The 12,285-nt window shown below is 40.9% G+C and overlaps 2 protein-coding genes across 2 annotated transcripts; one reads left to right on the forward strand and one right to left on the reverse strand.

Moving 5' to 3' along the window:
- The first annotated feature begins 381 nt into the window (after positions 1–381).
- fam114a1 (family with sequence similarity 114 member A1) lies at positions 382–5,453 on the forward strand. Its single transcript, XM_077604686.1, has 13 exons — positions 382–453; positions 1,004–1,300; positions 1,363–1,447; positions 1,519–1,745; positions 2,358–2,492; positions 2,588–2,740; positions 2,812–2,953; positions 3,337–3,428; positions 3,811–3,975; positions 4,048–4,193; positions 4,257–4,329; positions 4,421–4,474; positions 4,664–5,453. The coding sequence occupies exons 2-13, from the start codon at positions 1,010–1,012 to the stop codon at positions 4,787–4,789; spliced, it is 1,689 nt and encodes a 562-aa protein (XP_077460812.1). The 5' UTR covers positions 382–453; positions 1,004–1,009; the 3' UTR covers positions 4,790–5,453.
- Positions 5,347–8,203, reverse strand: LOC144077155 (uncharacterized). The gene is made up of 7 exons (XM_077604685.1): positions 7,925–8,203; positions 7,184–7,435; positions 6,400–6,672; positions 6,190–6,297; positions 5,977–6,096; positions 5,874–5,906; positions 5,347–5,787 (listed from the first exon to the last, which is right to left on the reverse strand). Exons 1-7 carry the CDS (start codon positions 8,016–8,018, stop codon positions 5,681–5,683), a joined length of 987 nt encoding a protein of 328 aa, XP_077460811.1. The 5' UTR covers positions 8,019–8,203; the 3' UTR covers positions 5,347–5,680.
- Positions 8,204–12,285: the final 4,082 nt, after the last annotated feature.

A 12,285-nucleotide genomic window follows, 5' to 3' on the forward strand; every position in this document is an offset into this window, starting at 1 on the left:
GAATTTGGGAGGAAACGAGAGCACCTGGAGAAACACCACGCAAGGCTGGGGAGAACATTCAAACTCCACACAAGAGGACGGACCTGGGATTGAACCTCGGATCCTAGAACTGTGAGGTCAACGAGCTAACCACTCAGTCCAGATTATCCATGATTTTTTTTCTACCCTGGGACCTGGGAAACTCCATACTTATAATAATAAAATAAATAATATAACAATAAAATAAAATAATAGTTCATAGACTTGCAAATTAGTACTATGACTTTTCTACACAACAAAGATATGTGAACTATTTTGACAACTGTTACCCTTCGATAGCACCAACTTCCTTTAAACGATCGCTCGAGGGAGGCGGAGCGAATAATCTTGACAATTGTTAGTCTTTGGCTCGGACACACAACGGCCTGCCGACGTGGCGTGGCGGAAGAGGAGTCGCCGGCTGGTACCAAGCGGGTGAGTTACACTCTCACCTTCCACACATGCAAAAACAACACAAAAGTTGACTGCGTCCCTCAATTCACGCGACAAACTCGCTCCAATCAAACTGTTTAAATTGTTAAAGGCGTTTTTTCCGAAATCAAAATATTAATTTTAGCCTGGGCGTCACGTTTGCAGGAAGTGCGTGCACCGGTGTTGCCAGTGTCCTTAAAGACACTGATTAAGAATGACATTCATGATTGGGACATCTGGCTTTTACTTTATTTTCAAACATTTGCAGGGATGTTTTGTTTTGTATAACTGATAATGCAGGCGACTTTTGTACGTGTCATCTTTTCTCCTGTGGTATTGTGTGTCTGTTAGGCACACCGGTTGAAGCCCAAGACTGTAAAAAAATATATTTATCTTATCATAGTTTGTACAAACAGGGAGAGCAAACAAAATTGAATGACCGAAGTTCTGCGAGTATTTACAGCAAGTAACCAGCAGATGGCGGTCTGGTACCACAACATATAGACAGAGCAGTTCACTCCCATTAAACTTCGACTAAACTCCATTTTTATAGATCACCATGTCCCAGTCTGACCCCTCTGATGGAGAGACCCTCCCTCCACCAGGAAACCCACCTCGCCCTGACCTTAACAGTGGGAACAATGTCCCTGAAGCCCCCACAGCCGCCGCAGCCCCCATCGAAGTTCAGCAGCCTCACCAGACCTCTGAGAGTCCCCTCCAAACTCCAGAGGAAGCGTCCGATGACCCCGGCGAGGTCCTGACCTCTGAGAGTCCAGAGACTGAGGGTCAACTGACGAAATGTGACCAATCAGTGAACTTAGATGGTGCTGCGGAGGAGAAAGATGACATGGTTGGTCAGCAAGACCCACATTTTAGAGATGCAACACTCTTAACTCTCTTTTTTTTCTGCAGAGCTCAAGTCAAGTTAATGAGCAAGTTTGGGGAGGTTGGGGTTCATGGGGCAAGTCCATTCTGAGCAGTGCCACTTCAACAGTGGGTACGTCTCACCCTTGATATCCTTGTTCACTCTTCCTTTGCCCATTTTCCTGCTCTCTCTTTTTGCAAAAGGTCACAGTTTGACATCCGTCAAAGCGAAGGCAGGAGAAGCTCTGCGTCTCCACAAGACTTCTGTTGGGGAGGAGGCCAAGGAGGAAGATGTGGATATGTTGGAGGAAAAGCAAATTGGGGGAGCTGAGAACGTCCAGCACTCAAGCTTTGAAGAGGGCAGCTCTCCTGAGGCCACTACCTCCAACAGGGGCGTCTTCTCGGCTATCTCCAACGCTATGCACAATACGGTGAGAAAACATTGACACCAGGGGTGTGGATTGCTTCATATCTAGCGTTACAATTCAGATCATGGTTCACAGCTCACCATTCGATACAATTAATCCGGATGCTACAGTTTAATTTCAATTTTTGTATATCACTAATCAAAACGGACAGAACAGTACACTTGTATTAATTTACTTCTGAAGCCTCATTTAGCAAAGTGTTTTTGTTTTATGTTTGAACAACATAAGGCCTTTATTTAAAAAATGTTCTCAGTTTAAGGGCAAACCTGATTAAATGCAGGATTTTAAATTTGGAGAAAAAAAAACTTTTTTTTCAAAACATTAGCTTGAGAATTCCATGTATACCAATCACTACAAGGGCAAAAGGCAGAAATAACTTGATCCGAGAAACTCTGCCCTCGTGCGTCCAAGCACGATCCCTACACACCAGCACTCTCCAAGGCACAGCGGCTGATTGCTCTCCACTAGTGGACGTTAGCGGAAGTACACCCACTTATTGTTTATTACCATCAAAAATGCATGTGTAAAGATCGTTTCAGATGGATTTTGAATCGCGCAACGTCATATAACAACATATCTCAGAAAACACTTAATTAATCACGCTGGGATTCTCAGGGTAAATCTGTGCTCAGCGGCGGTCTCGATGCCTTGGAGTTCATCGGAAAGAAGACCATGACCGTTCTAGCTGAGAGCGACCCGGGTTTTAAAAAGACCAAGACGCTGATGCAGAAGACTGCCTCGCTGAGTCAGGTACCCCAAACCCTCCATTACGCTAAAATCCATAGGAATTGCTTACAACCTGTCAAAGCGTTCATCCACATTTGTCTTTGTTGCATTTTTTTTAGATGTTAAAGGAAGCCAAGGAGAAGGAGCGAGCACGGCTGAGTAACCAGCCCATTAACGCACCAACGGCTCATTACGGGATTCTTTTCGATGACTACCAGGGCTTGTCCCACCTTGAGGCTCTAGAGATCTTGTCCAATGAGAGCGAGGCCAAGGTGAGCCAATAGTTTGAAGGGTGGGGGGGCTATGTGTTGATTGGAAAAATAATGGCGAATGGGTTTCACAGGTCCAAGCATTCCTCACCTCCCTTGAGGAAGAAGAGCAGGAGGAAGTGAAGAAGGAGTTGATTTTCATCAAGGGAGTCTTCATCAAGCGAGAAGAAGAAGAAGAAAAGGAAGAGGAGGCTAAAGATGAAGAGCAGATAAAGGGTAAATCACTGGTTGGCCTTTTTCCCCCATGGAGGTAGTCCTAATATCTTTTTTAATCGTAACATTTTTAGTGTTGTTTGTGAAAAGTTACTCCATCTTTGCTCATTGGCTGGCGTTAACGGCGATAGACATCCAATCTATTTACACTGACAAGTCGTCCATCATCCTCAATGGCAGCCAATGAGTCAATGTGAATTCTTTTTAAATGATAAATCATAACATATTTTAAATTAATCACAATAATAGAATAGAAATGTGTTCATTCTTTTTCAAGCAATTTGCAACCCATTGAAATATCTTTGAAAACATACAATATATATTTACAGTTGCCCCAAATATATTTAAGTGAAGCTGTCTAAATTAGTGTGTTTGTATTCTTGTAGATTGCAATGAAGTTGATGAAGAATTTACGAGTGTTCTCACTGAGTTGCTCTTTGAGCTTCATATTGCTGCCACACCAGATAAACTCAACAAGGTAAAAGATGCACGTAAAGTTTAGTCGAGACTATCGGATACCCCAAAAAATAATGAACATATAGTCTGATTTGATTACCATCTCCATGACCATCATGCCAAATGTGAATGCATAAGAATAATGAATCAATTTTTGGGCATGTTACATAATTATGAAATGGATTGAAACTGAACCCTTGAATTTGTCATAAAATGTCAAATTTTGAACAGCTGTCCACTCCACTGGCTGCTGTCATTGAAAGGGTTAAGTTACAATTCAGTATGTCATTGTTAATACTGTGAGTTGCTCTTAAATGAGGCCGGCATAAATCCAGCATATGATTACAAGATCAAGATAAGTTGTCGCATGTTATGCGGAATGACGGCTAATTATGCATCTCCAGGCTCAGATGAACGCCCACGATTGGGTGAGCAAAGTGGAGCGGCCCGTAGGCAGAGAGACACAGGAGCAGCCGGGAGAAGAGAAAGAGGCGGAGGAGGAAGATGTAGCAGCGAGGGTGGAAGCAGATGCAGAGACAAAGTGCGAGGACGGCCTCCAGTCTGTGGAGGTTAGGCGTGCTCATTATGGCGGAGCATAAACGTCCACTTAAATTCTCACTCAATCCGCCTTTGCTTCACAGTCCGTCTACTTGTCGTCAGTGGGCAGTCTGGCCGAAGTGACGGCCCGGAGTATTGAGCAACTTCACAAAGTGGCAGAACTCATCCTCCACGGCCAAGAGCAGGAACAGGAGAAGGCAGCAAGAGATCAGGCACATGTCCTCACCAGGTATGCTGGTATGCGCGAGCATGGTGGCGCCCAGTCCTTCTCAAACCCTCGCTTGCCTCGCAGGTTAACGGGCGCCATGTGTAAGGAGGTGGAGTTTTTGGCCAGAAAGTTCTCGGATACGCTGCTAATTGTTGGGGTGAGTGCGGGCCAGTGGAAAAGCGATGATGTGCTCCAAGGAGATAACGGTAAAGAATGAGGGAATTCACAAACACTCTGTTGTCACTCAGTGGGAGAAGAAAGCTGAGGAGCTCGGTCCGCTGGTTGACAGTGTGTTGCTAGAGGTGAGAGCTACATCTTTTTTTTTTTAATAACTGAACTCAACATTATGACAGGCAGCTTTACTTGATGCTTGGCTAAAGAACGATCCAAGCCTCACCTAATTAACTGGTTTTTTTGTATACGTTTTTGGACATAGTATGATGCAAAATAGCTATGATGTTCCAAAAAGTCTTGTGGTCTATCGTCCTCAGGGCTCCAACAGCACCAACTACATTCAAAACGCCTTTCAACTTCTGCTACCCGTCCTGCAGATCTCCCACATCGAAAGCCAACGCTCCAAAACCCGCGCAGAACCGCCAGCACACGTGCAGCAATAACACACCCGCACGCACCCACACTATTGTATGTACATAAACGTGAAAGAAATCCCACCCTAAGGGCTTCTGGCTGCATTATCAGGAGATGTTTATTTATGTTTATAATACAAAACTAATGTTGACGTACTAAACATCCGGCAGTCAGCCTGTCTTTCAGTAAGTAACCCACGTGTTGTTTTAACATGGATATGTCCAGCCAGGAACTGAATAGAGATTTATAATCGTCCCCAACATGTCAACATAACCAAAGTGTGTTTGTGTTTACATTAATATAAGAATACGCTTAGCACTCTTTGCACTCCGCTGCATTGACGGACACGAGAGAAAAATTTTACTCTTAAAAATGCCAGTGTTCATGATGATTGTATTTTGTGTGTTAAAATTACTTGACATCTAAAAGAAACTTATATCACCTTAGAGAAAATGTATCTCTCCAGCATTCTACCTACTAGAATTCAACGCAAAAATGTACCTCCTCGCTAAATGCCATGATGGGATGTCAAGTTTGATAGAACCAAAGATTTATTCAAAACATTTTCATTGAGCTGCCCAAACATTTTCTGTGGCTTCAGCCATTAAAGAGCCAGAAAACATGACTATTTCCTTTTAGCTATGTGACAAGATTTGCAAGTATATAGACATTTATAAATATTGGTAGATGGAATTTTTTGAGGTGTCTGATGATTTCATGTTTTTGTTTTGTGGTGAAACTAAGGTTGCATTCTGTCCATCAGCTCAGCTCCTCTTTTGAGGGAAAGAAACAGTTGGACGGTGATGAAGATTAGCTGAAAGATTTGAGGGTAAATATTTCAATTGAGCACCTGTTTGGGTTTCCTGTCACACCTGGTTCAATCTACAGTCTAATCTTTACTTAAACTGGGGTACACCATATCACCTAAATGTGTATTTTCTACTAAGCTTCACTCCTGGGTTCATTATTTCTTCACCGGGAATATTAGAATAGTCCACATGTCCATCTGGTACAGTTTCAGCATCATCTGGAAAAAATAGAAGTGATGATTAAAGATTATTACGATTGTTATTGTCATTTAAAATGACCTGTTTGTGCGTTATAATCTCTTACCAATGACTTCAACCTCTTCAATTGAAGACAGTCCTGTGATGGAAAAATAACATAAATTACAGTTCATTATGATTTTGTAAGTAGGTATTTCTTTTTGACTAACCTGACCAAGTCAGGCGGTGTTCATAGCTATGAAGATTTCTCCCTGCCTCTCTATGGCTTTGTGTGTTTTGACCTTTCGTTTGATGCCCATTTATACCATGAGCATGGGGGAGCACTTTCTCTGAAGAACACACGTACAGGTACATTTTTATCATATTTGACACTTTGGATTATTTCACGTATTGGAGTGGTTATATAAACATGTGAGTCTTACTGCAGGGTCCACTCCGCTTCATTTGTCTGATTATAGCCAAGGTCAAACTCAGCAATGCCACAGACAAAAGAACCAGCCAGAGAATTCTTAACATTCCACTCCACTCATCTGCAAGAGACAGCTGTTGGGGTGAGTAATTGTAACTATTGTATTCAGCCAATGGCAAAAGGTTCATGAGTGTTTATGTTAGTCATAAATTCCCATACAAACCTTGCGTCTGTCGAAGCTCCTTCTTTTCTGCAGCGCTAGAAATAGTGTGATTCCATAGTCTCACCAGACACACAATGTAATTGGATGTCTCTGAAGTGAGTGGGGCTTGGTGACAGCAATAAATTGCCACGCTTTGACCCCCATCATCTGTCTCGTCCTCAAGTGGGTGAAGCTGTAGGGAGCTGCTATTAGTGTGGCCATATAAGGTAAGCTTCGGGGTGTCAGCATCTCCATGTTGGAGCTTCACCAATATCTCAATGTGAATCTTTGCTGCTGGAAATGGGGAGGGAAAAAAAATATCATCTTGATAATTTGATTTTACCTGAACTCTTATATTGCATGCATGTTTGGATCATTTTGATGGGTAACAAAAACAATGGAGTTATACATCAGACTCCTTTTTTCAGATTTTGACCTAAATGACCCATAATTTCTTTGAAAATAATTGTATGATGACATTTCATCCCCTGATCCGTATTTTCCTTTTACATAGGAACCATTTAAGTTCTCCCACTCAGCATGCCCAACTGGGCCCCCATGTGGGTACCAACTTGGTTGGGATTGGCTAGAATTGTGCACTAATACGTTCCTGTAGTACCAATCTGGGCAATATATCCATGTTCCGACAGCTATTTAGACTTTCACTTTTAGAGCTTGAGTAATTGAGAAAGGTCATTTCAATTTAGTAAATAGTCATGCATTTTGAGCGCGTGTATACATACGGGAACTATTCACCTTGCAGCCAAGTTTAAGGACTAGGAGAAGTATAAAGGTCGACTGGTACCTGAACAAGAGCTGTTACCATGTAATTCCGTCACACTCCCTTGTGTTTCACACATGTAAATCAGTGTACGAGGGTCCTCAATCCACGTCTCGTCTTTCGTTTGGCTACTGTTGGCAACTCTCTCGCCACAAGCCTCTCGCAGGGAGTCACATGACATCTTTCTTCCCATCTCCCCATCTGCACTCCAATTCTCTCTGTCCTTCACTCGCTTGTCCCATTTGCAGGGCAAGCAGAGTACGTTCAATTTCGACGCTGATAAAAAAATAAGTAGAAATGGTGACTGAACTACTACACCCACTGAAGGCTTGTTACAAATTCACTCAAATAAATCATTTTGAGGTTACTTGAATATAAGAAGTAATGGGGAGGAAAAAACGTATTAAGGCAAACATGAATATGATGAATGTGGGCCCATATTTGTATTATTAAGAAAGTGGCTTAAGTAACTTGACTGAACCATCTGCTGTGTTACAAATGGTAGACAAGGCTGCTACTGTCATTTAATTGTCACCAAACAAAAAACGTCTTAACATTAAACAATCAAAAAGGGCAAACCATTGTCTTCATTTTTATGCCAGCCATAACTTGAAAATTTTGAAATACTAAATAATTCCTTCACATATGGAGACTGCCAAGTAGGATTGATAAAGTAGTATGTTTACATTTTAAAACAAAATTTAACTTACCAAAAATAAGAGTGTACTAAGCCCCTAAAAAGCATTAAGACACACAATCCCTTACCTGGGTACAAAGTGAACAAATCTGGAAGGCAAATGATGAAAATGAAGATCATGAGAAGGAGAAGTTTAGTCACGATTGTCCTTGTCATGTTCATCCGTATGAACAGCCACACGTCTAATCTTCCTCCCTTTTTACTTTGAATTTCAAATTTGCACGCAGCCTTCTTGGACCATCTTTTGACTGCAAGCCAAGCCTTCGAAGCAAAAGCTCACAGTTGAAGACGAGGAAGTGCACGATGGGGCCCTCGGCGCTCAGCGTGCGAGCAGCGCAACGCTTCACTTCCGCTCATGCTTCCTGTCGTGTTCACCCAGCAGAAGCTGACGGATGGATCTATTGGCGCAATGTGAGTCGGCATGTTATGTGTCTAAGTGTGTGTGTCTGAGAGGTTGTGATATGCAGTGCAAGGCATACATTTGATGACTATGACTTTGAGGAACTATCTAAAGATATAGGGCAAGGGTGTCAGACTCGGGTAGGTACGTGGGCCGCGTTAAAGTCAACTCGATTTTATGTGGGCTGGACCATTTTATATTATTTGGATGTCATTGTAGATATAATATTTAGATGTTTTTATGGATTAAAATCCCTGAATATTCAGTTTTTTGTAGCTCTAAAACAATGTTTATTTGAGCTTTTTAAAAATATGTTTAGATTTTACAAAATGATTTTTGAACAAAAAACAGAAAAAATGATTAAAAAATTACAATTATTGATTCAAAAGGGGGAAAATCAGGAAATGAATATAGATCTATACTCTTCATTTTAATTTGATCCTAAAACAGAAAGTCAGCACTCATGATTTACTTTCCTGGGCCACACAAAATGATGCGGCGGGCCAGATTTGGCCCCCGGGCCGCCACTTTGACACATGTGATATTGGGTTATCAGTCAGATATCAGTCAGTTTTGTTGTTGTTGTTGTCAGAAACAATCATCAACACTTTGTTCCAAAAATGATCAACAAAGACTTTAAAAAAAAACGGACTTAATTTCGCTTGACTTGGATTGATTTTTTCTTGGCCGTGGAGTGTCGATTTATACAGTCAGATATCTCAGAATCACTGACTTATCCCGCCTGTCCCCAGACATGCAAAACACAAATGCAGTGTTAGGCACAGCTGCCAGGTGAAGTCTTATCTCAGCTTCACAGTTGACAGCCTATTAAACATTTTTAAGCTGCCACAATTTTGACAGGGAGAAAAATGCTTACAACTATTGGTTGTGCACTTTGTCGTGGGCATCGCACCATCAAATTTAAGATGAAGGTTGCATCAAAATCATAGGCTGCCAAAATTAAGGGGGCAAAATACCACATATTCCGTCTTTTTGTCGCTACAGGCTTATCCAGAAACAGCTTGCTCAGACAAAATATAATGTACCGATTTTAGGAAGAAAGGGAAAAAAATAGGTAAATATTAGGAAACTAAACCATTTTTTTCCTGGGCGAAAAGGGAGGAAAAAAGAGCTTTGTGATTAAGTGCTGTGTGAGCAGTGAGGCGTTGCCTCAGGCTTTATGAATTATGTGCAAAGTACAAATCATCGGCTTCCACATGGAGATGTGCTTTTCAAAGGTGACAAAGGTTGTTCTCCTAGCCTAATTTTATCTTACTATCTTTACTTGTGCAGAAAGACAGCTATGCATCTTTTCAATTTTCTGCATGATGCTGTTTTTTTGTCACCGTTTTTCAAGGTCACGTCTTTGCTGATAAGTTTCTCAGCAGAGGACTGTGTCCCTTTTTGTATCCCTCTCAGGCTCTCGACTCTGACGTCTGCAACCTTACCTGGTGTGAAAATGCCACGTCAATAAAAATCTTTTTATATCGGGGAAAATCAATGGGCTTCCAAGTGCACCTCGCTTGAAACATGCCTCCGTGCGAAAATAGTGCCTTTACTCTGTAAATTTAGAGTACTACAAAAATCCCCATGTTTTTCAAGGTACCTCGGAATATCGAGTTGTTGTTTTTTTATTTTTTATGAGTCAACATAAAACATGTGCATGAACACGTACACTTAAAAGGGCTTTATTGGTCTCAATTTGCACCATAACATTTTACGGGCCTTTTGGGGAAAAGACATACTTGTAAAATTGGATCATTAACACCATCAAAACACAAATCCAGAAACTCTAAAACCAAAATACGGAAACCAAACGGGTATAAATCAACTACAGGAAAGCAACAAACCTCAACACAGTTACTCCCATTTATTGACCAATCTCTAATATAATAAATAAAATACAATCTCATTCTTCCGCTCTACCCAAGTAGTGAATTATAGATGCCGATTCTGTATGTTACGGCTCTTTCTTGGTAGTCTGAAGCATTTTAATGACAATAATCAGCCATCGTTTCCATCAGAAAAGACATGTATGCGGTATTAGCAGAGCTTTTTAACAACTACTGTAAAATTCAGTTGAAAGAAGCGCATAACAATTTCTATGCCTCATACAGCCTAACTGGGTTATCTCAACCTCATCAGCGAGACTGAAATGCGCCTTCTCGCGAGTGCTTGGGAGGGGGAAAAAAAGATCAAACACATTTTTTATTTTATTTTGGGATAATGTGATACATGTTCTTGCTCGGTAACAAGAAGGTCATGTTGGTAGGTTTATGATAGAGGAGCAAGCGAGTTTATTGTTCATTGGATTCCATTAACACTCGCATTTGTTTATTGAATTCATTCATTCTTTTACTCTGCCAGTAAACAAGGTAAAAGCTCAAATCTCCCAGGCTAGACATCCCATGTCCTTGAAACGACCCCCTTCGGTAATTATCTCACATAGTGCTGATTAATGCTGAGTCACTAACTCTTACTAAAAGCTAACAATATGCACATTTGTATTCGCCTCATGTTTCGACTGCCTGATTCTCTTATCCCGTATTTAGCCGCAAACTGCCTTTTGGTGATTGGAGGCCAGATTACCCGTTTTACACCCATGTCATGATAGCTCAGCCCAGTGATTATTTTTTTTATTATAAGCGCAGTAAAAGAAAGCACCCGTGACATTCTCACTCACTCTTGAGGTTCTCAGAACATCCCATAGAACAATATGACTCGACGATGATTTTGTCTTTAAATGGGTCCTGATTTTAAACATTTTAACTTGCTATTCCGCCGTCTTTATGGCAATAATAAAATTGCAGCTTATTTTATAGAGGAGTTATATGGCAAATAAACTTTAGTCTTACCGTATTTTACGCACCATAAGGCGCAACCAAAAACACTTCCATTTTCTCAAAAACCCGCAGTGCGCCTGATAATCGAATGCACCTTATAAATGGATCAATATAGGTTAATCATTCTATGACATTCTTTTTTAGCACAGCTCCATCTAGTTGATGCATAACACAACTCCTAATCTCTACTACTGTTAGTAATACTACAGCTCCATCTAGTCGACAACTTGGCAACCCAAAATGTGACTTATATTTGTATTTTTTACTAAAAGTCCAGATGACAAATATTAGAATTAAGACACTATGCCCTGAGTGTATTTCATTAGTCCAATTTAATTTCATCCTCTACTTGTGTCCATATTTCAACATGACATTTTTGCTCACTTTCAAAATTCCTCTAGTTTATGGATCACTTTGGCAGGCGGGAAGGTGACTTTCCTCAGTCCAAATCATAAACGAGCTTGTGGATGAAGTAAAATGCTGTCCACACATTAAAATTGATTCTCGGGGATGATATAGATGTTTTTTTTCCCGAGATTAGAAAGAAAAGCGACTGAGGGTTGATATAGTGCAGCTCAATCTATACATATGTACCAAAAGAATAGCACTGTCTACGACAAGGAAATGTGTGACGAGCACCACGAAACAAGAAATGGAACTGTGCCCATGACATAGAAAAAGCTTGGCTGATAAATAATAATAAGATAAATATATTCATCACTGTGCTTTTCAGATCTGTAGATTGTTCATATAGTATTAAAAGCATGGTTCACTGTCTCCACCTTTTGACATTCGACAGGAAACATTTTAGAGTCTTTACACTAGCTTTTGACCTCGAATAATTGATCACAGGATCGAGGAACTGTCACCAGCGGGGGTTATCCCTTTTCCATTTTCATGGGAGTGATGGGCTGTCTGAGATTGGTTTACTGCTTCAGGGCAGATTAAATTATTAAATCCCACAATTTATTTGGCTACAAATCCTGCCTCTCTGATGTTCCATCTCTTGCTCATCTTCTTCCATTTCTTTTTTCCCACTGCTCCATACGAAAGGGGGAATACTTTAAAATGACACAGATACCATTACTGTATTTTTGAGGTGGGGAAATTGTGAGAAGAGATGGAAACCAGTGGGAAAAGATAGGAGCTGATGAAACACTTTGTAATCTCTTTGTGAATTGTTCGT

This window comes from Stigmatopora argus, chromosome 7 (assembly GCF_051989625.1).
Source record: "Stigmatopora argus isolate UIUO_Sarg chromosome 7, RoL_Sarg_1.0, whole genome shotgun sequence".
NCBI classification, from domain to species: domain Eukaryota; kingdom Metazoa; phylum Chordata; class Actinopteri; order Syngnathiformes; family Syngnathidae; genus Stigmatopora; species Stigmatopora argus.